The 27,713-nt window shown below is 56.0% G+C and overlaps 14 protein-coding genes across 14 annotated transcripts; 10 read left to right on the top strand and 4 right to left on the bottom strand.

Moving 5' to 3' along the window:
• Positions 1–539: 539 nt before the first annotated feature.
• On the top strand, positions 540–1,348 carry C7974DRAFT_430674 (uncharacterized protein; the record flags this gene model as incomplete). Its single annotated transcript, XM_046144719.1, has 3 exons — positions 540–629; positions 681–855; positions 921–1,348. The coding sequence occupies 3 exons, from the start codon at positions 540–542 to the stop codon at positions 1,346–1,348; spliced, it is 693 nt and encodes a 230-aa protein (XP_046001133.1).
• Positions 1,349–1,387: 39 nt separating this feature from the next.
• C7974DRAFT_96070 (uncharacterized protein) lies at positions 1,388–2,267 on the bottom strand. Its single transcript, XM_046147599.1, has 2 exons — positions 1,681–2,267; positions 1,388–1,627 (listed from the first exon to the last, which is right to left on the bottom strand). Exons 1-2 carry the CDS (start codon positions 2,158–2,160, stop codon positions 1,427–1,429), a joined length of 681 nt encoding a protein of 226 aa, XP_046001132.1. The 5' UTR covers positions 2,161–2,267; the 3' UTR covers positions 1,388–1,426.
• Positions 2,268–3,152: 885 nt separating this feature from the next.
• Positions 3,153–4,720, top strand: C7974DRAFT_96055 (eukaryotic translation initiation factor-like protein 4E type 3-A). The gene is made up of 2 exons (XM_046147598.1): positions 3,153–4,157; positions 4,206–4,720. Exons 1-2 carry the CDS (start codon positions 3,338–3,340, stop codon positions 4,427–4,429), a joined length of 1,044 nt encoding a protein of 347 aa, XP_046001131.1. The 5' UTR covers positions 3,153–3,337; the 3' UTR covers positions 4,430–4,720.
• Positions 4,721–5,011: 291 nt separating this feature from the next.
• On the top strand, positions 5,012–6,204 carry C7974DRAFT_350411 (mitochondrial prohibitin complex protein 1). The gene is made up of 2 exons (XM_046139460.1): positions 5,012–5,368; positions 5,452–6,204. Exons 1-2 carry the CDS (start codon positions 5,048–5,050, stop codon positions 5,971–5,973), a joined length of 843 nt encoding a protein of 280 aa, XP_046001130.1. The 5' UTR covers positions 5,012–5,047; the 3' UTR covers positions 5,974–6,204.
• Positions 6,200–7,986, bottom strand: C7974DRAFT_384909 (uncharacterized protein). Its single transcript, XM_046140897.1, has 4 exons — positions 7,868–7,986; positions 7,273–7,817; positions 7,009–7,139; positions 6,200–6,936 (listed from the first exon to the last, which is right to left on the bottom strand). Exons 2-4 carry the CDS (start codon positions 7,705–7,707, stop codon positions 6,426–6,428), a joined length of 1,077 nt encoding a protein of 358 aa, XP_046001129.1. The 5' UTR covers positions 7,708–7,817; positions 7,868–7,986; the 3' UTR covers positions 6,200–6,425.
• A 128-nt stretch (positions 7,987–8,114) lies between these two features.
• C7974DRAFT_468559 (uncharacterized protein) lies at positions 8,115–9,162 on the top strand. The gene is made up of 2 exons (XM_046146401.1): positions 8,115–8,373; positions 8,432–9,162. Exons 1-2 carry the CDS (start codon positions 8,245–8,247, stop codon positions 9,071–9,073), a joined length of 771 nt encoding a protein of 256 aa, XP_046001128.1. The 5' UTR covers positions 8,115–8,244; the 3' UTR covers positions 9,074–9,162.
• Positions 9,163–9,473: 311 nt separating this feature from the next.
• C7974DRAFT_446527 (Mss4-like protein) lies at positions 9,474–10,649 on the top strand (the record flags this gene model as incomplete). The annotated part of the gene is made up of 4 exons (XM_046145601.1): positions 9,474–9,539; positions 9,702–10,088; positions 10,172–10,255; positions 10,310–10,649. 4 exons carry the CDS (start codon positions 9,474–9,476, stop codon positions 10,454–10,456), a joined length of 684 nt encoding a protein of 227 aa, XP_046001127.1. The 3' UTR covers positions 10,457–10,649.
• A 1,893-nt stretch (positions 10,650–12,542) lies between these two features.
• Positions 12,543–15,389, top strand: C7974DRAFT_460388 (uncharacterized protein; the record flags this gene model as incomplete). Its single annotated transcript, XM_046146138.1, has 6 exons — positions 12,543–13,000; positions 13,052–13,520; positions 13,584–13,719; positions 13,779–14,006; positions 14,095–14,806; positions 14,858–15,389. The coding sequence occupies exons 1-6, from the start codon at positions 12,660–12,662 to the stop codon at positions 15,387–15,389; spliced, it is 2,418 nt and encodes an 805-aa protein (XP_046001126.1). The 5' UTR covers positions 12,543–12,659.
• Positions 15,390–17,436: 2,047 nt separating this feature from the next.
• On the bottom strand, positions 17,437–18,442 carry C7974DRAFT_430670 (uncharacterized protein; the record flags this gene model as incomplete). The annotated part of the gene is made up of 2 exons (XM_046144718.1): positions 17,437–18,083; positions 18,364–18,442. The coding sequence occupies 2 exons, from the start codon at positions 18,440–18,442 to the stop codon at positions 17,437–17,439; spliced, it is 726 nt and encodes a 241-aa protein (XP_046001125.1).
• A 27-nt stretch (positions 18,443–18,469) lies between these two features.
• C7974DRAFT_95802 (uncharacterized protein) lies at positions 18,470–20,702 on the top strand. The gene is made up of 6 exons (XM_046147594.1): positions 18,470–18,866; positions 18,914–18,958; positions 19,008–19,013; positions 19,087–19,170; positions 19,230–19,514; positions 19,561–20,702. The coding sequence occupies exons 1-6, from the start codon at positions 18,836–18,838 to the stop codon at positions 20,613–20,615; spliced, it is 1,506 nt and encodes a 501-aa protein (XP_046001124.1). The 5' UTR covers positions 18,470–18,835; the 3' UTR covers positions 20,616–20,702.
• C7974DRAFT_95754 (uncharacterized protein) lies at positions 20,703–21,306 on the top strand. Its single transcript, XM_046147592.1, has one exon. The coding sequence runs from the start codon at positions 20,789–20,791 to the stop codon at positions 21,134–21,136; it is 348 nt and encodes a 115-aa protein (XP_046001123.1). The 5' UTR covers positions 20,703–20,788; the 3' UTR covers positions 21,137–21,306.
• Positions 21,078–22,815, top strand: C7974DRAFT_95874 (uncharacterized protein). Its single transcript, XM_046147596.1, has one exon. The coding sequence runs from the start codon at positions 21,532–21,534 to the stop codon at positions 22,771–22,773; it is 1,242 nt and encodes a 413-aa protein (XP_046001122.1). The 5' UTR covers positions 21,078–21,531; the 3' UTR covers positions 22,774–22,815.
• C7974DRAFT_95756 (Squalene/phytoene synthase-domain-containing protein) lies at positions 22,799–24,174 on the bottom strand. Its single transcript, XM_046147593.1, has one exon. It carries the CDS (start codon positions 24,017–24,019, stop codon positions 22,859–22,861), a length of 1,161 nt encoding a protein of 386 aa, XP_046001121.1. The 5' UTR covers positions 24,020–24,174; the 3' UTR covers positions 22,799–22,858.
• Positions 24,175–24,236: 62 nt separating this feature from the next.
• On the top strand, positions 24,237–27,697 carry C7974DRAFT_384892 (SNF2 family N-terminal domain-containing protein). The gene is made up of 2 exons (XM_046140896.1): positions 24,237–24,562; positions 24,612–27,697. Exons 1-2 carry the CDS (start codon positions 24,286–24,288, stop codon positions 27,617–27,619), a joined length of 3,285 nt encoding a protein of 1,094 aa, XP_046001120.1. The 5' UTR covers positions 24,237–24,285; the 3' UTR covers positions 27,620–27,697.
• The last annotated feature ends 16 nt before the right edge of the window (positions 27,698–27,713 follow it).

Below are 27,713 nucleotides of genomic sequence, written 5' to 3'. Positions count from 1 at the left end.
TACAAATTCGAGAAGCGTTTCCGGGTGATGGGTGCGTGTCCGGCTTGCAGAAGGGCGGGTTTGAGGAACGACGAGGGGTACGAGACCAAATAAGTGCCAGAGACTGTGCAAAAAGGGATGACGCTCAACTCTTCGGGAAGATCAGATCAAGCATTGGGTGATGTAGGAATGAAGAAGAAGTAGGAACTTAATGTGATGTTCACACTAGCAGAGCTAGCTAGGAGGTATTTAGCCACTCGTAGGTTACCTTCATCTGTAACAGAACATCATTTCGTCTTGTGCCTATTCTTTACCTTGAATATGTTTCCAGTAGCCACTCTGGAGGTCGCAGCTAGGACTGTGAGCAACCTCGCAAGATGAGGCTCGGTTGCTATCTACAGCGCATTGTGACCGATTCTGATCATTATGACGTCAACCCTGCTTATGAATATCAACTGATTTTCTCAAGTTGACGGATACAACAACAACGAAGCATCTGAGACCTGTTCTTCTGAACTACCGAATCAAGAGTACACATGTCAGACAAAGCCTGCCACAACATGGACTCGCTGCCAGTTACCAACAATACAGCTGGCGAGCCCGAGAGTTTGATGAACAAGACCCTCGAAACTGGGGCAGCTGCCGTTCAGGTAGCGCGCCTCGTCACTATGCGTCGCCAGGTTGATGCTGATCACAGGTAGAATTTTGAGCCTGTACAGAGAATCTGCGCACATCTGAACGCTTTCCACGCATACGCAGACGATCCAAAGCGAAATGCCGTCGAGACAAACCATTACTGCGCGCATTTGAACGACGATGTGCGGCAGTGCATCTTGTACGATTCGCCTGTGCAGCCAGCGCGTATTATCGGCATTGGTAAGTTCACATACCCTTGCTCTTGATAGCTCTATGTGTCATTTCCGTGTTAATGTTTAAGGCAGAATATATGATTAAACCGCATCTATACGAGACCTTGGATGAAGAAGAGCAGAAGCTGTGGCATTCGCATGTATTCGAGGTCAAGTCCGGGATGCTGATTATGCCGAAGCCCAAAGCGGTGCCAGAGGCTGCGTGGGAGCTCGCTGAAAATAAGGAGATGGAGGAAGTCGTCCATCTCTATGGCAAGATCTATCATCTCTGGCAGACTGACAGAGGGGACAAGCTACCGCTTGGCCCGCCTCAGCTCATGACAAGCTATACATCAGCTGATCAGATGCCGAACTTCGAGGAAGTTCTCGATGACCGAGATAAGCGGTTTGGAACGGACTACAAACGCAAGAAAGAAGTGCGCAAGTATATCGAGGTCCCGGACATTCATCCAAATTCTGATGCCACATGGGCGAAGGGAGGCCTGGGACACAATGAATGAGAGGAGCCGCATTTGATGTCGCGTTGTCGTTGGCGAGCAGTACACGGTCCTAGTCAACGAATCAAGACGATGCAAGCCTCAGACACCTTGCTTCTCGTTGACCTCTTGAATCCCAGCTGCCTCTTTTGTCTTGTCCTGACCCATGAGTTTGCCGAGTAGATTCTTCTCTTTTGTGTTGTTGCTGTCGCCGTCGCCGTCGCCCATCTCGCTGTCGCTGTCACTGCTGCTTTCCGAGCTGTGGTCAGCGTCTTTCACCTTCAGCACGCCAAGACCGAGGTTCTGGATTATGGTTAGTACGTGATCACTGGCGAAAGCAGAAGCTGTTGTCGTACCATCTCAATGTACTGTTGATCTTCCTCTCCGTCGACGGCGTCGATCTCGCGTTTTTTAAGGGTTCCCCGCATGCGATCCGCCTCGAGCTCTTCGTTGGCGGCCTTCAACTTGGGCAGGAAGTCTTTTAGGAATGTTCTGATATCTGGGCCAAGTTCCTCTTCGTCCAATTTGTATGTGGGCTTCTGTCCTCTGTTCGCCCTGAGGTTCTCGACCTCTGGTTCTTTCAAAGCCGTGGGTGCCATCTTGGTGCCATCGTCTTCATCGTCTTCGCTTGAGCTCAAGTCGCTCGGCTCCTCGCTCGATTCAGACAGCTCGCTGCTTTCGTCGCCCGAATGTAACCCGCTAGTATCGGCAGACTCGACAGGCGGACTCGGGGTTTTGCCTGTAGGGCGTAATGTGCTGTGTTCAGGGCTATTTTCGCGAGAAGTTTTTGCGCGCTTGCGGCGGTGTGCGAGCGGTGGAACAGCAGGGGACGTCATTGTAGCGGCAGCGGTGCGAGTGACTCCAAAGGATGCGTGCAGCACAGTGGTCCTGCGGAGGTAGTGGTTCCCGGATTGTCTCGGGCTTTGGTGGGAGAGAGACGGCAGACTTGTCAAATTTGGGGAGGTGCGGGCGAATCATAGTAACGCCGCGGGGGTCTCAGATGCGGGCCAGAACTCGAATGCAACCCACGACGTCACATGAGAGAACACCTTCAGGCGCGCAAATCGTAGAAATCTTGAATTGCGCTCGGCGTCTCTAGCATTTGACGCCTGGGGTCCACGATCCAAGATGTCAGACAGGCCCAATGGGCGGCCCGCCGCCGAATGGTCCCCGCCAAGGGCGACGCCACTGGTGGCCGGCGGCCTGCGCCTTCTGCGGGCCTCAGGCGTGGCCTGCTTCTGTTGGTGTCAGCAGGGGTCGTGAAACGGCGCACTGAAACGCCAGATCGAGCGGCTGCACTTCCGTTGCTGACTTGTTCATAGGCTAGAGGCCTTTAATAGGAGTGCGGCTGGCCAAGTCTTACGCACCTCACCTTGTTATCAACGTGCTACCAACGTCCTCTTCTTCATCCCCTTGTGTGTCTGGGTGCCCTTTGCTGCGTTACTTCACGACCTTCTGCGGGGCAAACAAGCCGTCAAAAACGCTGCGACCGAGAACAACGCCGTGATATCCGCTCACTTCGGTATGTACACATTCCGCTGCAACAGCGTCCTTTGCTTTTATCCTCCTTTCCATCATTTGTCAATCCTATTTCGAAGATGCCCACCATCAGACTGCCAATGTGGATGATGAGTCTGCCCATCAGGCGCCCTAAAGTCTGGCATCTGATATTCACGTTCGACACCCACGACGAACACTGCTCCAAGACTTATGGCCATGTGAACATCTATAAGAGCGATTTCCGTATCCAACCTGATCTGTCACGATCTCTTGGAAAGATCAACGCTCACGTCCGCCCTTCACCCAACGCCAGCATTCACCTTCACCAACGTCACACCCAGCCTCCTGCAGAACATTGATAACAATAGCAAGCTCTGCTATTCTGCGTATTGTTTTCTGTATGCGGTATCGGGAGGTTGGGTGCTCAAATATCTCTTCTCTCTCATCAAGCCGTCACTCCACCACTTTTGTCTGCCATCGTACCAATTCTACTTTGCATTTACAATCCTCACCATGGCTGAAGCCATTCGCTTGATTGCCATGCTTAGAGCATCTGCAACTAGCAGCGCTAACTTTGACAAGCCCCTTCAACTCGATAACCCGACCTACTCGCTCGAGTCAGATACCAGAGGTGGCTTGCAACACGTTCTCCATCTCCTGAGATCTTCTGCCCCAAGGAACATCACAAGTGTCCATCCACACGCTCGGCCTGTTGAGACTACCAGTGACCTTCTGAACGACCTTGCCATTGCCACCTGCAAACGAATCTTTGCAGCCTGTCTAGACGTCAACAAGCTCCAGATCATTGCTCTCAGCATTTCCACGTCGCCTTCCGCTTCCGAAATGGCTAGCCGCTTTCCGGTGCTCAGCACCTCCGACCTCCCTCCAGCATCAGCTTCTGAGCAGTCAGCCACCGCATCGCCAGCACGTGGATCTGCTATGCTGAACTCCATCTTCAAGTCCGTGCGCGTTCCAGAGTTTCGCTTCCGATGGATGTTCTGGGCAGAGAAGGGTCAGCAAAGCGGTCCCAAGGACAAGTCGTCACAGTCAGAAGAATACGCCTCACGGCCGAAGCCGCTCGGAGAACAAATAATCAGCGTCAAGGAGTTCTACCAGCACTTCAACAACATCCCAGTTGAGAGTCTCAAGCTACGAGACTCGATTCATCTATTCCACTTGGGTGTCAAGCCAGTGTGGGAAGACCCCCGAAACGCAAAAGGAGGCGCGTGGTACTTCAAGGTCACCAAGGAAGTTGCGCCGCAGTTTTGGCATGAGCTCTGCTTGCTTGCAGTTGGTGACGTTTTGCAGGGCGCCGTTGAGACCAAACGTGCTTGTAAGTGATCTACCACGCAGATATGCGTGCCCTACTGACGATTCACAGCATTCAACGATGACATTTGCGGCCTCTCGTACTCGGTCCGCTGGAACGCGGTTCAGATCGCTGTTTGGAACCGCGATGCAGACAACGAGACAGGACGAGAGAAGCTGCTCAAGGTCATCCTAGAGAAGCTATCGCCCGAGCTTCAGCCCAAGAAGGAGGACAGCTACTGGTACAAGGCGCACAACGAGCACAAGGGTTTCATCACCGAGGAGGCGAAGGCTTAAGGTACCCATCTTCTGACAATCTGCGTTCATACATCTGCTTGGCTTCGTCCAAGGTGCATACGGAGGACACTCTTCTACCTGATCATTACTTGCGATCACCATGTCTATACATTAGCGGAGCATAAGCAATGCATATTCCCGACCAATAAATCTTTACAGGACTTCTTTTGCACTTATACTGTCAGTTTTACTGAATCGATTTTCTATAGAGTGTAGTAACAATATCACCCGCTCTCAAGTTTCAGAAAAAACAGCAGATAAGACCCTAACCTTACCAACTTTACAGCATACTTAACTTGTAGCTATTATAATACCTAAAGTTAGGATTTAGCTAATTGTTACCTGTATTGTAGGTAAAAGAGTATTCTATAGAATTTTTTAGGATTTTCCCTACCTTACTGTCGTGTGGTGTACTTGACTTAACCTCTCAGTTCGCCGTTTATTCTGCAACGTGAGAGACCCGTTAGGACTATTTTCGTTGTGGTCGCCGCAGAGTGGTGGGCAGCGAATGAGAGGCACTTGGTCCGTGCTCGATGACAGCTCCTTCCCTTCCGAACATCAACGCCATCGAACTCGCCGCATCGCAAAAGACCACCGCATCCGTACACCCACACCGCCATGGCCGCCTTTCCGAGCTCGATATTCCGCTTCGTCGTCCCCGGCGCCATCGCGTTTTCTGTTGCGCAGTCGTCCCTGTACGATGTCAAGGGCGGCACACGCGCCGTCATCTTCGACCGTCTGTCGGGAGTGAAGGAGCAGGTCGTGAACGAGGGCACGCATTTCCTGGTTCCGTGGCTGCAGCGCGCTATTGTATTCGACGTCCGCACACGGCCGAGGAACATCAGCACCACCACTGGATCCAAGGATATGCAGATGGTGACGCTCACGCTGAGGGTGCTGCATCGCCCCGAGGTCAAGCAGCTGCCTAAGATCTACCAAGTGCGTCTTTGTGCAAGGATCCGTGCAGAACCGCATTGCTGTTCTGGGCGGGTTTAATGGGTATCCAAGCTAACAACGCGCAGAACCTGGGTCTCGACTACGACGAGCGTGTTCTGCCGTCAATCGGTAACGAAGTTCTCAAGGCCATTGTCGCACAGTTCGACGCCGCCGAGCTCATCACCCAGCGTGAGGCTGTCTCGAACAAGATCCGTGCCGACCTCCTCAAGCGCGCTGGCGAATTCAACATTGCTCTCGAGGACGTTTCCATCACACACATGACCTTCGGCAAGGAGTTTACCAAGGCCGTCGAGGAGAAGCAGATCGCCCAGCAAGAGGCCGAGCGTGCGCGATTCGTCGTCGAGAAGGCCGAGCAGGAGAGGCAAGCCAACGTCATTCGCGCTGAGGGTGAGGCCGAGGCCGCCGACACAATTTCAAAGGCCGTGGCAAAGAGTGGCGATGGTCTCATCATGATCCGAAGAATCGAAACACAGAAGGATATTGCGCAGATGCTGGCCAGGAATCCCAACGTCTCGTACCTGCCTGGTGGCTCGGGTTCGGATGGCGGCAAGACAGGCGGCAGCTTCTTGCTTGGCCTGAGGAATTAGAGCAGTGAGTCTGCTCCGGATGTGGACGATGGATATCGGCATGATGCATGATCAGTGGCTCTGAGCTTGGAGGCGCTGATGCTGTACTATATTGACTGTGGACATACCAACAGTACGACTTCTCTGTAGCGCAAAAAAATAGTCTCCTCTTTCGCCCAAATATTGTCAGTGTGTCAGTCCCAAATGCACTGAGACCAGTAGAGAGATTGTATTGTAAATTGCTAATGGCCTTTAGACACCTGCGCGTCCTAACTACAGCATCTCTGTTGACCAAACGCTGCTTCCTAGCTACTTCAATTCGTTTTGTAGAGCACGGGCTAACAGTGATTCCTGATATGTAGTGTGTGATTGTGCTAGACTTTGGCAATCTACAAACAATAGTCGGGTCTCTTCTCTATCTAGCAACTCCTCCCTGATTGTCCTCTACAAGTTGCCTTCCTCCTGAGTCGCAACTAGGCTGTCCTGGCCTTCAGTCCCTTAGGCTTGGTCGTCTTTGGCTTTGTCGTCTTAGGCTTGGTCGTCTTAGGTTTGGATGTCTTAGGCTTGGATTTGATCGGCTTTGGGGATGGTGTTGGCTTCGCTTTGACTGGACAAGCAGCGGGAGCCCTCCCATCAAGATCATCGCGCTTTTGCCTGACGTTGGACCCTACCCATGGACCCTTCTTCCAGTTAACTCGCGGGTAATCAGATTTCAACGTCTCTGCTTCGGGCCTGGGGTAGCATTTTCCGCAGACTTTCATCTTGTCGAGCATGGCGAACGGTATAGCAACTTGAAGGTAGTGCTCCAATTTGGCGAAGCGTAGCGTAGAGGCTGGAGAGAACTTGTCGTTTGACATAATGCTGATGTAGGCGTTGACGTTGGAATCGCTGAAGCGAGTACATTGCTTCAACTTGGGATCTTCCGTAAACCAGACTTTGTTCGCGGCTTTAAGTTGGGTGGTATCCGCATAAGCGACACACCAGCTGCGTGGAAGTCAGTAAAAGGGCTGACTAAACTGCTGAGCTACATCAGACTCAAAGTGTAAGAAAACGTACTGAGTTTCTGTGCCGTCACCAGCCCAGTCGCCGAAGCCGTCACTGAAGTAAATAACTCCATTACCCAGATCTTTGCCATGAGGTTTTGCTTGAGGAAATGTCTTTGCTGTATTTACCGTGTCGGCAATATCCTGTAGAGTAAAGTGTTAGTTAACGATGTATTGTCAGCGGCGCCAAGAATGAATCTGGTGTTGAAAGTTAAAGCGAGGGAATGATTTATGACGCAGTTGTGAGATATCAGCTAAAAGGGCTACCACGTCGTACCTTTGTCATCACAGTGCGATATCCAATGATTTCACCAGGACAATTGATATCACCAGGCTTAGACAGTTTGCTTCCACGTCCTTGAAGGGTGTAATCGACTGGTGTCGCTGCGACAAGGCCCATTGTGGCAAGTACAGCAAACATTGATTTTGAATGCATCTTAGTGGTTCGTTGGAGGAAGAATATAAAACTGATAGGTGGAGAAGTTGACAAGAGATCAGAGCAACACACACAGACCGGCTGTGACGGAAGAGAATGAGCGGTTGAAAGCCGTGAAGGTAGCGAAGGTAATTTAAAAAGATAGAAAATGAGTGCAAGGTTCGAGTCTGAGAGAATGTGAGGGAATGACTGGACTGGAAACTCTACAGTGATTGTTGACAGGCAATAAATACTCGAGTTGAGGTATTCTTCGCCCCATCTCCCTTGTAGAAGCATGAGGCGTGAACGAACAAGGGGTTGTCTAGTTCCGTGGAAGTCCGTTCAGCTCTAATCTGCCTTGTCTGCTCGAGAGAGGTCGAAGGAAGCGTGTTCACACAGATCCGGTCCTGTTGTAGCTAGTATCTGCCTATCCTAGCTGGTGTGGACCCAAAAGTACCTTGACTTTTGGCCTCATACTCGAAGTGTGAGGCTGACACGGATGTAATAAGTAGGACCGAACAGGCAACCATTAAAGTCCGTAAGAGTAGACTAAGAATCCATACGCCAGTTGCCGTGCTGCAGATGGTGGCAGCGTAGCAAATGCCAAACAGCTAGACTACGCCGTACGGTGTCTAACCCAATCTGGTCATTCGTGCAGCTCCGCTAGCTTGCTACGCCCCTCGAGCACATATTGTATCTCCGCAACCAACCCCGTCGCTATTTGTAGTCACAGCCTCGACTACTTATTACTTACCTCCGATCTGCTGCCTAGCAACAGTGCTTCCACCTCGACGCAATTTGTCCTGCATTCCTCCACGGCCCATCATCATTAACATGGAAACCAAGTCAGACGACGCTAAGGAACAACTGCTAGCCTTACTCTGTAGGGGTGAGGATCCATGGGTCTGGGGAGGGGATGCTCATAATTGTCGGGTCCGTTTTGAAAGGAACGGCATAGGTGGAGTGAGTTTAATTCTTCCACCGCGCACACTTGCTGTCACCAGTTGCTAATGCACTCCAGCTGAATTGTGGAGAAAACCAACGTAGTTGGATCAGCTCTGAGTTCAATTGGGTTCTCTTGACAGAGCCAGTGAGGGCTGACACTGGCATCTGGACTTTTACCATTGAGATGACCCTCACCACCCGCTTTAGCTCAGAATACCACGAGACCAACCACTGGTTCAAAGGCGCAGCGCTACAAGACTATCTACAAAAGCCCCCGCCTCCGAGCGAAGCTCCATTCTCATGGGCGCCGCTGTACAGCGCCGCCTTCCTTCCCAAGCAGTTTACCCTGACGCTTTCGCGTGGCACTTTTATCGAGCCTTTTCACGAATTCGTTAAGCCTCCATATCCTCTCTTTCAACGTTATCGCTTTGCGCCCACCCGCTACTCTTACAAGATCTCATTTGACAAGTCGCCATATCCGCCACCTGAGGAATGGGATAAGTCATTCGAGAATAATGTTCTAGGGGCGAGCATGAATTACCATCGCTACTGGGAGATGAAAGATTTCGTTTGGGGGCGCAAGGACAAAACGTGGGCGCAGACTCTAGATCTGGGATGGTGGTTGAGCCCGTCCGTTGGTGACGGCTATTGGAGAGGTCGGGAGAGACATCCAATCTGGGATGAGTACTTTGCTTTCCTGGGAAAGTCAAAGAAGTAGCTAGATGAGAATAACACTTATTCGCTTACCTTTGTAGGCACTGTCAAACAGCGTTACAGACCTTACTAGCGACTATGTCCCATGTGGTGAATGTACATGCATCAACAACGGTAGAAACAGTCTTGTCCAAGACATCCAAATTGAACATGCACGCATTCCATCTACTGCACCCACATCAACATGCTCTCTTCAATCGCCGCATCCATGTCAGACTCCGCGGAGTAACAATCCATCGGCCAATAAGAAGCTTCCCGGACCCACGTCGATATGCACCGCAGCGGATCACCGTTTCGTAAACCCATCGCGAAGCTTACTCGTGCCAGCACCATCCGCGTTGTTCACGATCCTATCGTAAATCTCAGCCTATGGCGAGTGCGTGCCAGAAGCATTCTCGGATGGCATGCCCGAGCGAGGCACTCGATTCCTGCGCACCACGGACGCTATACAGTGGAGTCGCGTGGGATGCGTGCGTCTTGCTGCAGAGGGCATGGGATTGTAATAATTGCCAGGCCTCCCTTTTGCGGCCGCCGCGCGCTTACAAATATCCTTCACCGCCGCACCCAACGTGCGTGGCTGATTCAACGCCCTACCATCCCAGTATCCGAATCCATTCGATCGGCATTTGTAGACATTGAATTCTCACTGGGCAGCTCGTGTTGTCGTCGCTCGCTCCCACGCTGCCTCCCAGCCTCAAAACACTGGCTCTCGACTCGCCTCCTGTGTCGCCTCGCTCAACGTCGCTTATCTCCTGCCCACGGATTTGTCTGCCATGACGTATATCAATCCGCGCGACTCCCGCGTATCCTCGCCCGACCTTACACCCACAGAGCCCTTGATCTTCACGGGGGGGTGCCATTGCAAGAAAGTTACGTACACGGTGCGTCTCGCATGCAAATCCGAGGCACGGACGACGATTTGCCATTGCGAGAGCTGCAAGAAGACGTTTGGGGGCGTGTTTGGGGTGACGGTGAAGATTCCGCTTACGGGACTGAAGATGACTGATGGAAAGACTGTAGTACGTTGGCTGCGACCCATGCATATGTGCTGCAGTAGAAGATGTTGGACGTGAGGTTAGATGGGTAGAACTGACGGGTGCAGGTTTATAAGTCTGACAATGGGTCGGGTACTTATTCGTACAGAGAGTTCTGCAATGAGTGCGGGAGTACGATATGTACTTATGAAGTGCGTGACAGACCTTGTCTTGGGCGTATTATGTGATGTGCTGACTGCTTATAGGAGCAAGCTAAGGGGCACTTTCGCCTCATGGCATTGGGATCACTTGACGATCCAGCTGCGTTCGAACCGACCGGCGAGTTTTACTGCTCGCAGCGAGAAGTGTGGTTGCCTGAGGTACCCGGGAAATCTCAGTTTTGGAAGCGTTGAGAGCAGTTGGGTTATAGTTAGACTATGCGCATAGCGATCAAAGTAATGAATCATCCGGCTCATAAGTAGCCTTATCCAAGCTGCTTGATGGCGTCCGGTGCGTACTCATTGGTATAAAACATCTTATGGGGGTGCTGACGAACAGTAGCAGACACTTCATTGCAGTGTGTGTACGTAGATATAGCGGGCATACACAGCTTGCTGTGCGGGAGATCACTGACAGTGATATCTCAATTTGACTGAGGTCGTTCCTTGACAACAGTGTTGTATACTATGTTCTTTAGTCATTGTTATCATCTAGTTTCCACAAAGAAACTTGTCTGATGCCATTGGGTTGCAAAGGATCTTTGAGGAAGCCGCTCATTAGGAGAGGCTGTTCATCAAATTCTCACCTGTCTGCTAAGTTCATGTCGCAAGCGAGTAGTAAGAGGATCCGGAACAGAGACCTGGATAACTGTTGGACTCGAATCAACGAGCTATGTTCAACGGTAGGACCAAGCCAGATTTCGGACTACTATACCAAATCGTATTCAAGCAAACATCCTGGGCGTGTTGTGGGCACGCTTCTGACCGCTAACAGCTCACCAAAGTCACTGGATACTATCACAGCGTGTCAAGAACCTTTACGGGGGGCCGCCGCTCCTCGCCTAAGCAGATTATGTGACGATACAGAAACAAAGGAAGGGTGGCTGACCACGCAGAGTGCATCCTTCTACCGCTAATTGAGGTGCCATCAAGCGGTGAGATGCGACAGTATCGCCACCGTTACACTGAACGGTGGCCGCGGGCGGTTGGCATTGACCACACATTGCCTGAAGACAGAAAACGGAACACATCAACGATTCAAGCCTTGCTTCATGTTCTCTACAGTCATGCGTCTGTGGCTTGCAAAGAGCTGCGCCGAGTTGGAGAAACCAGTCGCCCAAGGCGTGCATGGCCTCGGTGCCCCAGGGTGCCGATCGAGACGAAACAACGTCCGCGCATTCCTTGTCACAAAGTTCTTGTCACAAATAAGCTCTCGGAAGGTTTGCAGTCACGCAAACTGCCGGGAACTTTTCTCGGGTACTGAGGCCCTAGCTAGAGACGCGTTTGAGGCATGCGGGCGATGAGGCATGGCGTGGGTTGATGCAAACAGAACAAGCAAGAAGGCCAAGCTAGAACTTACCTCTCTACCGGTATTGTAAGTCCGGGGAGGCCGAGGAGGTTGTTGGTTTTCACAAGTCGATGTCAATGTTAACGGGGAGTGCCATTGTGGATCTGTACATCACTTGTCCCATCCAAATGATGCGGAAGAAATCTCCGACGAGTTACTGTTGCGATCGAGCCTTGCCCGACCTGCTTCTTGAATCATGAAAATATCATGTTGACGCAGTGCCGTCTGCTTCGAAAATTTCCTCGACCTTCCATGACATGCGTTACAGGTGCCAGCCTAAGGGAGTCCCAGACGCGCAGTTGCATCAAGTCGTTGGCGTGAGTCTCGCCCATCACGCGAGTCGACATCAACAACGCGTATTCGAGGTTTGTAAACATCTCTCATACGGAACCAATCCGATGGTGGGGATCCGCAGGCGTGATTCGGCTCTGTGCGGGTTAGGTACGAGACGTCAACTACGTTCCAGGCTGTTTCGGATCGCTGAGGCACTACCTAGGCATCCATGTGAAGATCTGTTACTCAGGTTCGGCGGGGTCACAGGTTTTCAGAATTGTTTCGACACGAAACTGCATGAAGAACCGCACCGGATGTAGAAGGATGGCCTCTCCAAGGCAGCGACCTGGTCACGGGCATGACGGCGGAGAGTGACGGCATAGACGGCGACTCGGAACGTCTGGAAGCAAGCAGAGTGCGCCTGGGAGAACGCCGTGTGATGCGCGGACTGCTGCGCCTCAGCTCTCGAAAGGACCGATCAAGTTCCTTGTCGGACAGTGATGATGATAGGGCGGGTTGAGGACGTTGAGAGTTGCCTTTCTGCCTGATTTTGAGATGGGTGGCTCAGCCACACGTCTCGACCAATCAAAACAAGCGTGGCAACAGAATGGGGCTTGTGTTCAATTGCACGCCCTGAAGCTCAGTCACCGGCTGTGTTTACCCAGACCTAGCCTTGCAACACCAGCATGCCATCATGTATAGATATGACTCTTGCACCAAGGGGGGAGGTATTTGCAATATCGTTCGCTCGCTTTTGCATTTTTGGAAGCCTCCACGATGGCGAACTGTCCACGCAAGCCAACGAATGCTCTCATCACCTTCCAGGTGCTTCACTTCGTCAGTCAACTGCGCCGACGTGTCAAGCCACGTGTGCAAAGGGGCTTCGATGGTGATCCTCAGCTTGGCAACACGTTCCCCATTGACCGCCGGGCGACGAGGCACTGTGCTGGGTTGTCCCGACTTAGGTCCCGCGACGCGAAGCAGCCGCAGCACATCGCCAACCGCATTTGCAAGTACCGCAAGAACAACCAGAAGCCGATTAGGCCGGCACTCAGGCTTCGTGCGTCGGGCGTAGATGTATCCGAGCGCTCAAACAAGTCTGGAGAAGACATGCAACAGTACGTCGAAAGAAGCTTCCGTTTGGTTTCATCCACTAAGCTCCCGCGTAGTATGCTTAGCTCTGTTGACAACCTTCTCGGTCCTACTGGCAAGGCCCTATCAACGATTGCGAGCAACGATGAGCGTTTCCTAGAACAGCGTAATTCGCCGATCTTCGAGTGCAAGTCCCTGGACGATCTTGTGCAATTGTTGATGAGCACTTACGAGGCCATTCAAACCCTGTTGTATTGTCGTTCGCAGTTCAGTGACAGCTTTCTCGCAGCACAAGGTCAAGACTTTGGGCTCGATGTGGATGAGACGTTTGTTGCGAACTACGAGCATTTACTGCTGCAGCTTCAGACGGAACTCATCGACGCACTAAAGCGCAAAGCGCTGCATGAGCTTCTGCACCCAACAGGAGGGCACAACAAAAAGCAACGCAAGCTTCTGAGTTGGTTCAATGAATTCGCTGAGAAGCCGCGCCCACTCAGCGCATCCTTCCCATGGACCATCAAGCCGTCATTGGCTGTATTGTGGGGTGTAAGCTCAACTCAGACCTCACTACCAATACGTCGGGGCATGTGCTAACGTAAAGTGACCCAGGTCTGCTGGATGTTCTACAACGCTCCCGGCAATGCATCTGTGGACGACGGTCACGAAGGTGGCAACCATCGCGTTCCAGGCACTCGTATGCTTCAACACGTTGATGTTCCATGGACCGCTCCACAATCGTCTGAATGTGAGTTTCGCACGATGTGTTCGCTGTGTTCGCTGCGTTTCAGTTGCTAAACTTGTCAGATTTCAACTTCGGCTTGCAGTTGATTGGCTCACAGCCGCAACCTGAGGTGCAACAACAAACTGGCGACAACATAGCAGTGGGCCGCCAGAGTGATGTGTCCCATGCATCACGAAACGCGGATACCTGGTCGCCCGATTGGAATCATTTGGAATCTAGGCATCCAAGCCTTACAGAATCCCAGCCCGTGCCGATTGGTTCGCTGCCTGCTGCGCAGCCCCAATTCCCAGGTAAGACTAGCGAGCTTTCGAAGTGACTCCGAATGCCCACCAGAGCAGAGTTTCAGCCTACAGTAAACTACAGCTAACGTTGGGCCAGGGCAGAGTACTTATTATCGGGTCGCCCCCCAGCAGTACCCCATATATTTCGATAATAATTATTTGCCGCAAGATCCAGGCGCCGTAGCAATTACGGCCTTTCCGCAGCTTAGCCCCGACAATCTTGACCAAAGCTCTTGGCAACTTCCGTACTCTTCTTTGCCACAGCACAGTCCGCGTCATCTGATAAACTCTACACAGTGTCCAAGCATTCGAGTCACAGGGACAGCGGGAACGGGCAGTGAGGTAGTTGCTCCGCCACAATCCGAATTCGCGGCCTGGTCAAATTATATATCATCCTACGCCTCAGGCCCGCCACGCAACAACGACCACTCAAACTTCAACCTCTTCACCATGGGAAACACCTTGCCACCAGTTGACGCATCGTCGATACAACTCCCACGCATTAATCTTAAGCACGAACGCTCGCATTCCATCAATTCAAACTCAGATTTACCAACTCCAGTCAGCATGGCCGGTGGAGCTCTCCCATCACCTATTGGTGATCAACACAGAACGACCATGTCGAGCCCTCAAACTCACACAAGACAACCCTCCGAAGAATTCTCCTCGCAAGATGAACATGACGGGCCGCTGAGGAAAAATCACTCATACAAACGTGCCGAAGAGCCACCGCGTAATGACGACGCAAAGATGATTTGCAAACACCAGGAATGTTCAGGACTGACATTCGATCGCAAGTGCGAGTGGAGGTAAGTTTGATACCAACGTTACATCTAAGCATCCCCCTGACCTCTCCACAGCAAACACATGGACAAGCATGACCGACCCTACAAGTGTCTCGTCCGAGGATGCGAGAAGCTGCAAGGATTCACCTACAGCGGCGGGCTCCTGCGGCACGAACGTGAAGTGCACAAGATGCACGGCGGCACCAAGAAGTCGCTGTTCTGCCCCTTCACAGATTGCAAGCGCAGCTCCGGCGCCGGCTTCACACGGAAGGAGAACCTTGCCGAGCACATCCGCCGCGTGCACCGTCGCACAAGCATGTCAGCGGACATGCATGGCCTGGTGATCCGCCGTGACATCCTCGAGCGCTCGCCCACCGTCGAGAGCCGCCAGGCCTCCGAGTCGCCCTATGTCCGCAACTTGGAGTACCGCGGCAGCGAGGAGCCCGCTCTCAAGCGCAAGCGTGTCACTGATTCGGTGCTGTCGGATCGCGCTGACGAGGACTTGCGCGGGGAGATCAAGCGCCTGCGTTACGAGAATGAGGAGAAGGACGCGCGGTTACGGCAGCTCGAGCAGGCCGTCATGGCGCTGCAGCAGAGTCGCAGGTAACACTTTCCTTTGATTCATCTCGCACCGCTGCCTCACGCCGATTATTGGAGGTAATTTCTATTTGTCATCACACAGCAGCACTCTTGCAGGCGTACGGTTTAATGTCTTTCCTATTCTCCATCTCCAACTTGCATAGCACGGACACTGGCATTCGGACTTCTCACAGTCACCCATTTACATTGCGCACCCCACCCTCTTCTCCTCTGGCAGGATGACGCTCGTTGTACATATTACTGAGCGTCTGACTGCTCTTAAAACTATTTGTATTTATTGTCAGCATGGCTGGAACATGCGCTCACGCGATGACGGGAGCCCCGGGACCACGATGCTACACCAGCGCGTATCCACGGCCGTCCCCACCACTCTGTATCATAACGTAGTCGTAATCAGGCGCGAAATACACGCAGTAAAAACCCCTCACCTGTGCACCACACCCCAGCTTTCCCCCTCGTCGTCCGAGTCCGCCGTGCGCCCTCACCTGCTGCCCGAGTGAGGTCCCAATAACGTTCCGCCCCCACCGCGCACTCCGCCTCGGTGCCTGACGCCCAACGCCCGCCTGCCTGACCGGCCTCGCTGCTGCGCGTCATCTGCGGGCCTCAGCCAGCCCCCCCGATCGCCTGTCCACGGCTACGCCCACACGGGCAAGAGGTGTGCATGCATGTCAGATCTGCGAACGGCGCATCGTGCGCGCTCCGGCCGGGCCGCGCGCGCGCTGCGTAAGCAAGGCGCCGGTGTCCGGGCGTCCGCGGGGGCCGCCGGCTACGGTGCTAAGGCCGTGAATAGTAATTACTGAGGTTTTTGCGGATGGCGGGCGGAGGAGTGGCGAGGGCGGAGCGAGTGTGTGAGTCACAGGTGAGTGGGTGTTGCCTCAGGTGGCGGTGCGGGTGATAGGTGGAGCGTGGGCATGTGACAGCGTGTTAGCGCGGCGCGACGACGCGTTGGTGCCTGTTGTGCCGTGTTGAGGAATTGGTGGTGGGCGAGGGCGGTGGATGGTGGGTAGGGGGGGTTAGGGGGTGTGGCGGGTGTGGCGTTGCTGCCTTGGGGAAGTACGAGGGCGGTGGTGTGTGCAGTGGTGGAGCGAAATGGAATTCAGGATTGTTGGGCGGGTGCGGTGTAGGTTACATTTGGGGACATGGGAGCCGTGGCTGCTGCGTGGGTGCATATGTGGCTTTCGGTGGTCTGGGAGTGGTGACATTTCTACAAGACTATTTGACATAAGACAACAATACAGAGTCGCCACTGGCAATCCAAATCTCCGTACTTCTAGAAGCAACGCCCAAGCACGTTGAAGCACTAGATTAAGAACAAGGAAGCACCCTCTCGGTTTGCCCCAACTGTTTCCCAGGTCCTGACAAGATTTGGCTTACGGCGTATAACACTCTAACTGGAATAGCTGCCCGTGCAATCCCAACAACCCCATGTGCAGAGTTCAGTAGCGTACGGACATCCCTCCGCACAGCATCAAGAAAGAGTTTAAAATACGCGCTGGCCGTGCCGTGTTAGCCAGCGCAGAACGTCGATGCGGTGGCAGGCTGCTGTCACGACACCGCCCCAGTATGACCGATCTATCTAAGGGTCTCGATCGCAGGAGGCTCACAGGAAGGATGTCAACCAAACGTAAGTCTGAGTCATGAGGAGGGTATTTGTGACGCATGCAGGCGGCGAGGATGCCGTGCAGCGCGCCAGTGAGTGAGGGGAGATGGGTTTGCATCCGGTGATCCGCCAGGCAGCATCGTCGTGATCGCGAGGACTCACGAATGGAGGCCGGCTGTTGTCCAGACGTAGTGGTTGTCACCGGGTCAGCTGAAGATGGTGCTCCTGGCTGCGTTTGGTGATGATGGAGTCAGCAAGAGGTGGTTAGTTACGTGAGAAATGATCCTGCCAGATGAGAAAGGTGATGTGATAACAAAGCTTTGTTGCAGGCCTTTGAAGTACATGGGATTCATATCTCAAGTACACGTATCGTAACCAGCACCGGGTATATGTGCGCTGACGTTGCATCAGCATTGCGAAACAATGGCTGTAGAGGAGCCTACAACCTCACAGCTCACGCTTTCGGCTGCTGGGCTTTCGGCTCGAGCTGCTCTTTGGCCTCCTTGGCCGCCATCTCGCGTGCCGTCTTTCTGAATCCTTCGATCTTGTCATCAATAATGGCAATTTCTACCTCGAACTTCAGGAGCCTCTCTTGCAGCATCTCTTCGTAGCGCTCGTCGGTCAGGGCCTCCATGGGGCTCCACTTCATCTCTGCGATGCGGTCCATGAAATTCTTCTTCTTCTCCCCCTTGGCGGCCAGACGCGCTTCTTCCTTGACTTCTTCGGTATTTTTGGTGTCGAGGAAGTCGTATCCCTGTTGGCCTAGGAAGCCCCAGAGGCCAAACATGAAAGTCCCTGGAATGGCATTTCGTGGCCCACGGAAGAGCAGACCAAGACTGAGACCAGTGAATGCGCCGGCCATAGTGGAAGCACGGACCTTGTCCGAGTGGGTGGGCGTCAGGTCATTGCGAGGGCCCAGAGGCAGCCCGCGAGTGGCCTTCCACCAGTTCTGCAGGCCATCTGGGTTGAGGATAGCGCTGCGAGCGGTCCAGAAGGTGCTGCCCAGGGCAAAGCACTGGATGCCAGAGGCAATGGTAAACAGAACGGGAGTCTGTGAGCGCAGTGTTCCAGAGACGGCGCCAATTGCAGTTCCGGGTATGGCTGGAGGATTTAGAAAGTGACTGAGAAAAGGCTGACAGGGTGACTGAGCGGGAGAAGACGAGGGATGAGAAGGGGGAAGAGATGGTGAGGCGTGAGGAGGGAGAGAAGGAGATGGCGAGGCGTGAGGAGAGAGAATAAGAAGACGAGGCGTGAGGAGGGAAGAATGAGATGGCAAAGCATGAGGCTACTGTTCTCACGCAGATGGCACGGCGAAACTTTCTCCTCACGTCTCGTCACGGGAAAGTGCAGCACAAGGGAACTCAGAAAACAATGCACATACCGGTGAGCCCGCCAATGCCCGCGGCGTCCCTGATCACATGCAGCGGGTGGGTGAGCTGGGCGGGGTCGTGCGACGGCATGGCTGTCCCATGGACGTGCAGTCGAGAGTCGCAGTCGCGGTCTCGGGTCGGGGCTCGGGTCGCATGTGAGTGATGTAAGGACGCACGGACGCACCCAAAATTGCAGAACGCACTTGCGAATTCCGGGCAGCACTTGGTGGATCTGAGCCGCGCCCCAACGACACCACCACCACGCACGACGACCCGAGAGCAGACCCCGCTCTCCCTCACACACACACACACACATAGCGCGCGGACACGACTGCGCGTTGACGGCACCGCAATCATGGGTACGCCCCCCCGCGGGCCGCGCAGGCTGGGCGGCGGCTTTTTTGCCCCGCTCGGTGCGGCCCCAACGTGGAGGCAGCACGGCTGACGGACGGTGCAGCGCCCAAGAACAAGAAGGCGGAGAAGATGTCGCTGGGAGACTTCCTCGGCGACCAGTGTAGGCGCCCCCCGCCGCCCGCCGCGCGCCGCGACTGACGAGAGCAGCTCTAGGCTCGTGGGCCGACGAGATGGAGGACGCGCCCATGCCCCGTGAGTGTCCCCCGCCCCGCGCTTCCCCCCGCCATACTGACTCCCGCAGGCGCAGGTACCCTTCCCGACCGCCGGTAGTCCGCCGGCCCGCCCGCGGGCGACTCTCGACTGCATGCTGACCCGGCTAGGTGGCTTTGGCGGCGCCAGCTACGGCGGCGACCGGCCCTCATACGGCGGTGGCAGCGGCTTCAGTGCCCGCACCGACAGCTTTGGTGCGTGCGCCCGTCCCTGCGAGTCTATCTGCGAGTCTGTGTTGGCTAACCCGTCCCAGCCGAGCGCGGCTTCGCGACCCGCGAGGAGCTGCCCCTCCCCTCCAAGCCCCCGTACACGGCCCATCTGGGCAACCTGTCCTTCGACGCCACTGAGGGCGACGTCAACGACTTCTTCGGCGACTGCGAGGTCACCAACGTGCGCATCGTCGAGGACAAGCTCGACCGCAAGCCCAAGGGCTTCGGCTACGTCGAGTTCGGCTCGCTCGACGGCCTGAAGAAGGCGCTCGACCTGTCCGGCTCGCAGTTCCAGGGCCGCAATGTGCGCGTCAGCGTCGCCGAGCCCCGTACGTATCGCGCTGCCTATGAGACGCTGTAGCTGACCTGTCGCAGCCAAGGACCGCCCCGAGGCACGCGACATTTCCGACTGGTCTCGCAAGGGGCCCCTCCCCGACCTGCCCGGCCAGCGCTCCGGCCCTGCCCGTGGCTTCGGCGGCGGCCGCAACTTCGACGCCGCCTCGGACGCCGGCAGTGACCGTGGCGAGCGCAGACGCCCGGCCTTCGAGGGCGACGGCAAGCCGCGCGACTTCGGCAACTGGGAGCGCCGCGGCCCCCTCTCGCCCTCTGCAGAGGGTCCCCGCGAGGGCGGCAGGCGCTTCGACGGCCCCCGCGAGCCCCGTGAAGGCGGATTCCGCGAGAGGCAGTCGCCCGCCTGGGGCGAGGGCCGTCCCGAGGGCGAGCGTGCCCCCCGCCGCGAGTTCCAGCCCGCCGAAGGCAGGCCACAGGTCGAGAGGCAGCCCACTGCCGCAGACCAGGACAGCCAGTGGAGGTCGAAGATGCGCCCCGACGCTGCGTCTCCCACCGGCACCCCTGACGCCAGCACGCCCTCGTCGCCCGCGCCTCTGCCCAGCCGCCCTAGGCTGAACCTCGCAAAGCGCACCGTGTCTGAGGCCCCTACCGCCTCGGCCGCAACTCCCTCGGACAAGCCGAACCCCTTCGGTGCTGCCCGTCCTATCGACACAGCTGCCCGCGACAAGGAGGTCGAGGAGAGGCAGAAGCAGGCCGCACAGCAGAAGAAGGAGGCAGACGACAAGGCCCGCGAGGAGAAGAAGGCCAAGGAGGTTGCCGCCAAGGAGACCGCTGCTGCGAAGCCGGCCGAAGAGTCCACTGGCGACAATGTTCCTAAGGCAGTCGACAACCCCGAGGCCAAGATTGAGGACGAGTCTGCCAACGGTGAGATCGTCGGCGACAAGGCCGTCAAGCCCGAGGAGCCGGTTGTGGCCCCCAAGGACGGTGGATCGTGGAGGCGCAAGTCCAGCACGCCCGCGGCCCCTGCGTCCACAACTGAGGCCGTGGAAGAGGATGGCTGGAGCACCGTCACCAAGGCGCCCAAGACCACCCGCAACAACCGTCGCGGCGGCGCTCCTGCCCGTGCCATTGCCTCGTAAGCCATCATCTGCAGGCATGTGGTGACTGGTGGTTGTTCCTATTGCGTTCTCCAAATAGCGACGTCGCGCATTTCACCGGCGTGGCGGAGTCTTCAAGGGTTTTGATCTGTTCATTCTGGGCAGCTGTGTTTGCTGGCAGTCTTGGAGTGCACTCGTGTCTTGCCTTCGAAGCAATGCAAGGCGTTTGTGCGCTGGTGAGGCCAATCGCTTTCGCTGCGCCTTTACCGGTCATGTCGCTCACGATACCCGAGCGTGCCATCACTCCGTTTTCCTTCCGTCCTCTAAAAGTTACGGTCTCTCATCAGCATTTTGCCGCCCATCTAGGCTTCGAAATCTTGGGCTGCCATCTTCTCGAATCCTTCGCCGAACACCAAAACTGGGACGTGTCCCACTCCGCTTACGAGGTCAATGTCATGACGATAATGTATCTTTCCATAGACGACATGAGTGCTTGGGCATGTATTTATTGCAGGTTAGATTGGCGGTTGAATTCTCCACTTAACTCCAGCCCCGACTTGTGAGCATGTGATCTGTTAAGTCTTGTAATGCAACAGTGTCGACACGTCCGCAAACATATTTGTGGAGGTGAGATGGGACGTTGATGATCGCCGTTGACGTCGATCACTCCCGAGTGGCTGACAGGGTAGCCCTGTTCCCGCCCCTCATACGTCACGTCCGACCTCGATATCTTGCTTTGGCTTGTGGAACCTCGAGAACGTCGTCCGTTGAGAATTTCAATTGAATCCACGTTGCATAGTGAGTGGAACGTATCCTACTGCATTCTGATTAAAATCTGCCAATCCATCCCCAGCATTCCAAAGAAAGCAAGGTACAGCCTTGATCTACCTGCAATTCACAGCGAGCCTTGAGACACTTCAGCAGCTATCTAGCCACACCACTCGCTGGAACTCAAGCTATGTCGTCGAAAACACAACCGGCCGGTCCTGCAACGGCGGCAGCGAAACAGACGCGTTCTCGCAAAGCAGCCAACCCGGATGCTGCAGCTACAGGCCGAGCTGGCTCAGCGGGCGGCGTAATGCTCGAGAGGGAGGCTGTTAAGAAGACATCCACGTCGACTCCATCCACAGTCCAGAAAGCCACTCCAAGCCAGCCCAAAGCTACCCCAAGCCAGCCCAAAGCCGCCGCAAGCCAACCCAAGCCCACTCCATCCACAGCCCCCAAACCCACCACAGCTCAACCGAAAGACGCCCCTCCGAAGCGTAAGCCGCGAAAGCTCAACAAGGAACCTACATCCACGCCCACGCCCTCGGCCGCTGCAAAAGACCCCCCCTTCCCCTCGGCCGCCGAACTCGAAGCCCTCAAAGCCCGCGTCCGCGGCCTCGAAGCCCGCGTCGAGGACCTGTACAAAGCGGCCCCGGCCCCCTCGGCAGCGACGCCGGCGGCGACACCGCGCTCACCCCGTCGCCGCGGCAAGAGCCGGAAGACGTCCAGCGCGACGACGACGGCGACGCTGGGCACGCTGAGAGATGAGAGGGAGAGGGAGCAGAGCGGGGCGGTGGACGAGGACGCCGACGCCGACGCCGATGCGTATGCAGACGCAGACGCAGACGCCGAGCTAGGCCGTCTCGAAGACGAACTCGCAGTAGCGCGGCGCGCGCTGGCTCTCTCGCAGCCACCGCTCCGCCACGCCAACGCCGACGCCGACGTCGAGGACATACCGCGCGACCGCGGCCCCGCCGTGGGCGCGCCCGACCGCCTCGTCACGCTCAGCGGCAGCTACCGCATCCCGCTCCCCGCGTCGCTGAACCCGGCCGACGTGGCCACGATCCAGAGCGGGGTTGCCGCGGCGCGCGACGTGGCGCGGTCGTTTATGGAGCAGCGGCGGGCGAGCGCGGATAGGGCTTCTACTTCTGCTTCTGGTGGTGGAGGGGCGAAGACGGGGCGGGCGAGTGCGAGGAGCCAGGAGGGCGGGGTGGAGGCGGGTGAGGGACAGGCGGGGAGGCAGGGCTGGGGCGAGTGGATTGGCGGGTATAGCATGGCGATTAGCCGTGCGGTGAAGAGTATTGAGCACGAGGCGGCTATGGAGGCGCAGAGGCCGGGGCAGGCGAGGACGGGGACGGGGGGAGCGGCGCGGAAGAAGAGGCCCGCGGCGAAGACGGTGATTAGCGGGGAGCAGATCCAGGGGCTGATGAGCTGAGTACGGTGCAGACGTGTACGATAAGTGGGTTAGTAGCACATAGCATGACAGGCGTTTGCGAGCAAAGTCTTCCGTGTTGATTGCTCTACAGTCTGCGGCGCGTGTACGCCCAGTACGCCTTTGCGGGGAGCTTCCAGTCGTTCTTGCGCAGCCCGGGGTCGAACAGGTCGAAGTTTGCCTGCTGCAGGCGGTCGAGCCACGACTGCGTCGCCACGCTCGCCACGAACACGCCAAACGCCTGCTCGACCTCCGCCAGCTGCTGCTCCTTCCCCGCGCCCAGCTGCTCGGCGCCATAGCTATGCTCGCCGTCGTGCTGGTGCTCGAAGTCGTGTCCCAGACTGCCCTCGGCGCGCAGCTTGGCCAACATGTCGCGCGCGGTGATCAGGTGGTCGTTTGCGCGCGTCGCGACCGCGAAGACGGCGTCTTGGAGTCCCGGCGCCGCGCCGCCCATGCGGAAGACGTCTTCCTCCTTGACGTTTGCCTCTGCCATGACGTCGAGCGGGAGCAGCACGGCGCCCTGTGTTGGGCCCGACTGACCTGTGATATGGCCTGCGGTGCCGGCGGGCGCGGGCTGCGGGAAGGCGACGAGCGGGACGCCGCGCAGCACAGCGGCGATACCGGTCGCTTTGCCAATGTGCGAGGCGATGTGGTCGGTGGTGATGCTGGCCTGGGGCAGGGCGCTGAGCGTGAGGTACATGAGGGTCGAGTACGTGTTCTCGGCGTAGGACTCGAGGGCCTGCAAGGTGGGATACGGCGGGTTGGCGAGGTGCTGCTCGCGCGTGTTGATGATGCGGTGGAACCAGTTCTTGCTCAGGCGACTGCGGCCGTCGGTGCGCGTGTGCAGGGACTCGGCGGCGTGGGCGAGCAGGATGGCGACGGGCTCCTTGGGCGGCGAGCCGGCGAGCGCCTTGGTGACGGCGTCGCGCCAGAACTGCATGCGCATCATGCCAATGGTGGGCGTGCTGGTGGTATCGGCGACGCGGGCGACGTCGACGTTGAAGGCGCGGATGGCGAGGTAGGCATCGCGCGAGGCGTGGGGGATGAAGGACTGGAGGATGTGCGAGGGCGTGTCGTAGGTGCGGACGAGGTGTGCGCAGTAGGCCCGGGCCTTGTCGACCTCAGCTTGGGACGGCCGCGGGGCGTCGGTGAAGCATTGCGACTGCCGTGTTTGTATGCGCCGTCGCTGTGGTGTGGAGACGGAGTAGATGCGCCGGACGGGTGCTGCGCGGAGCTTTGCAGTTTGCATTGAGGAGTGAGACTACAATCAGCCGCGAGGAAAGAAAGGCGCTCAATTCTGGAGGCGCTCAATTCTGGCGGCGCAACAATACTGCAAACAGCGTACTAATACAGACAGACTTCGTAATCTGCAAAGTGTAGACGACAATTCGCCGATGACGCCGTCATGCAGATCGCTCTAGCGCGAAAGCGCGTCGCGTGGCGAGTCGCGTAAAGTGCAGCTATATCCGGGCACTTGTTGTCGGATGGTTCTGGGGCGACCAACTTGCGATACCCATGGAGAGCCCTCATCCAGACGAGCGGCCACCAAAGAAGCGCCGTTTCTTCGAGGAAGACTCGTCGCCAGAGCAGTCGCGGTCCAGGTCGAAGCACAAGAAACCACCGCCACAGTCCCTGCCACAAGCTCCTTCGAGACCAGACGAAAGCGATGGCGGTAATGAGGCTGCAGATTTGGGCGGGTTCGATGTGGCAATGCTACAGGCTGTTGTTGGCGAGCTTCCATATGCGACCCTGCAGAAGCTGAAGGACGTCAGCAGCAGCAATGTCGAGCGAGGTGGGTAGAGTTACAAGACCGACCCCAGATAGCGAGCTAATGCTCACAGCAATCAACCTGTATCTCGACGGCTCGTGGGCCTCTGCGTCTCTTCCTGTGCCTGCCCCAATCTTCCAACCGCGTTCCCAGGCTGTCCAGACGACTATCGCGAGCTCGTTCAAGCGCACCGAGTCCGAAGGCTCCACTGCATCCCAAGGCTCCGGCAACTCGACACCCATGGCGCCGGTACTCAGAGATATGCCGTCGAAGCGGTACATCGGGTCTTTTGGAGTCGTAGGCTGGGCGACGACAAGCGGGACTGGACTGCTCAAGCATAACGAGAAGGTCACCATTGAACGCTTCAAGATGCAGCCGAAATCCAAGAAGCGCGTCGTCGCTCTCAAGAAGCAGGATGTTGTCGTCCGCTTCACAAACGAAAGAGGTCAAGAAGTGGGAAGACTTGAAAACGACTCTGCAGCCTGGGTGTCAGCCTTGGTCGACCAAAAGGTCTGCTCGTTTGAAGGGAGCTGCGTGTACGTGCCGGATAGGATACGAACAAGCGATACAATATATTTACAACTCCATGCGTTTTTCCTGCGCAGCGCTTTCGATGCCCGGAAGTTTACCAAGCCAGAAGACAACCGGGAAGTGAGCATATTCGAGGAAAAGGAGACGTCGGACGAGCGTGATCTGCGGATGCGTCAGGTCGGTCTTGTCAAGCTCTTTGAGTCTATCAACCTGCATCCGTCACGCCAGAACGAGCACACAGAGAAGCATAAGCGGCAGGGTCTGTTGCAAGCAGCCGAGAGTGCCGAAAAGAAGGACGAGAAGCCAAAGGTTAATGGCACAGACGGTACCTCCTCGCCGCCAGGTGATGAAGCTGAGGAAGGTGCCGAGCTCGAACAAGACCAGCTGGACTCGTTGTACAAGAAAGCGCAATCTTTTGATTTCAACACACCCACTATGGAGCCTGCGAGCACGTTCGTCATGAATCTTCGAAAGTACCAGAAACAAGCTCTGCACTGGATGATAGGGAAAGAAAAGGACGAATCGCTTGCTAACAAGGAAGTATCCATGCACCCTCTGTGGGAGGAGTATCAGTGGCCTGGCAAAGATGCGGACAACAAAGACCTGCCCGTGATTGAGGGCCAACCTATGTTCTACGTCAACCCGTACTCCGGCGAACTTTCGCTCGAGTTCCCGAAGCAGGAGCAGAATTGTCTTGGTGGTATCTTGGCTGATGAGATGGGTCTCGGTAAGACCATTGAGATGATGAGCTTGATCCACACACACAGGAACCTTCCAGACCAGTATGAGCAAGGGACTACACCCAAAGTTCTTCCGCGCCTGCAGAAGAGCAGTGCAGCCGTTGAGCCGGCCCCATACACCACGCTCGTTATTGCCCCAATGTCATTGCTTGCCCAATGGCACAGCGAAGCTGAAAAGGCATCCAAGGACGGCACATTGAAAGCCATGGTCTACTACGGCGCCGAAAAAGCCGTCAACCTCCAGAAGCTATGCTGCGCATCCAATGGAGCCAACGCTCCGAACGTGATCATTACCAGTTACGGCACGGTGCTATCCGAGTTCAATCAAGTTGCTGCTCAAGATGGCAACCGAGGCTCCCACGGCGGTATCTTCTCGCTGGACTACTTCCGGATCATCTTGGACGAAGCGCACTACATCAAGAACAGGCAGTCGAAGACAGCAAAGGCGTGCTACGAGCTCAGTGCGCGACATCGATGGGTACTCACTGGCACGCCCATCGTCAACCGTCTGGAAGATTTATTCAGTCTGGTGCGCTTCCTCAAGGTAGAACCGTGGAGTAACTTCTCGTTCTGGAAGACGTTCATCACAGTTCCATTCGAGGCAGGTGAATTCATCCGCGCTCTCGATGTTGTCCAGACTGTGCTGGAGCCGCTGGTCCTGCGTCGAACAAAGGACATGAAAACGCCTGATGGAGAGGCCCTGGTGCCTTTGCCGGCGAAGATCATCGATGTCGAGCACATTGTTTTGTCGCAGGATGAGCAAGATGTGTACGATCACATCTACCTGCGAGCAAAGAACGTCTTAACGAAGAACGCCGAGTCGGGCATGCTGCTCAAAAACTACACTACCATCTTTGCTCAGATCCTGCGTCTTCGACAGTCATGTTGTCACCCTGTCTTGACCCGTAAAGCTAATCTCGTCGCTGACGAGCTGGAGGGCAACATGGCGTCTGATCTTGCGAACGGCTTAGCTGACGACATGGACCTGTCCAGTCTGATCGAGCGCTTCACAGCCGACAGCGACCAAGACGTCAACAAATTTGGCGCGCACGTTCTCAAGCAGATCCAAGACGAAGCCAACGCCGAATGCCCTCTCTGCTTCGAAGAGCCAATGGTCGACCAAGCTGTCACTGGCTGCTGGCACTCCGCCTGTAAGAATTGCCTACTCGAATACATCAACCACCAGCGCGACAAAGGCGAAGTCCCGCGCTGCTTCAACTGCCGCGAGCCCATCAACGCGCGCGACATTTTCGAAGTCGTCCGCTACTCCCACATCGTCGACGAACCCACACACGCCTTTACGCCCGACGCACCCCCCGCCACCCAAACCCCCCGCATCTCCCTGCGCCGCATCGGCCTCTCCGGCAGCGCCAAAACCCAAGCCCTCCTCTCCCACCTCAAGAAAAACCTCCTCGCCGACCCGTCCGCCAAAACAGTCGTCTTCTCGCAATTCACCTCCTTCCTCGACCTCATCGAGCCCGCCCTGGCCCGCGACCACATCCCGTTCGTGCGCCTCGACGGCTCGATGCCGCAGAAGGTGCGCGCAAACGTGCTCGCGTCCTTCGCGGCCGCGCACAAACCCACGGTGCTGCTGCTCTCGCTGCGCGCCGGCGGCGTCGGACTCAATCTGACGTGCGCGCGCTACGTGTTCATGATGGATCCGTGGTGGAGTTTTGCAGTCGAGGCGCAGGCTATTGACCGCGTGCATCGGATGGGTCAGGAGAGCGAGGTCCGGGTGGTGAGGTTCGTGGTGCAGGGCAGTATTGAGGAGAAGATGTTAAGGATTCAGGAGAGGAAGATGTTCATGTAAGTTTTCTGTCTGTGAGGGGGGTCTGGGGGTGTGGGAACGTTACTAACGAGGATAGTGCGAGTTCGCTGGGTATGATGAGTGAGGACGAGAAGAG

This window comes from Boeremia exigua, assembly GCF_020726555.1.
Source record: "Boeremia exigua strain MPI-SDFR-AT-0100 chromosome Unknown C7974scaffold_2, whole genome shotgun sequence".
In the NCBI taxonomy this organism is placed as follows: domain Eukaryota; kingdom Fungi; phylum Ascomycota; class Dothideomycetes; order Pleosporales; family Didymellaceae; genus Boeremia; species Boeremia exigua.
The sequence above is the reverse complement of the archived record's forward strand: the minus strand, read 5'-3'. Positions and strand labels throughout refer to the sequence as shown.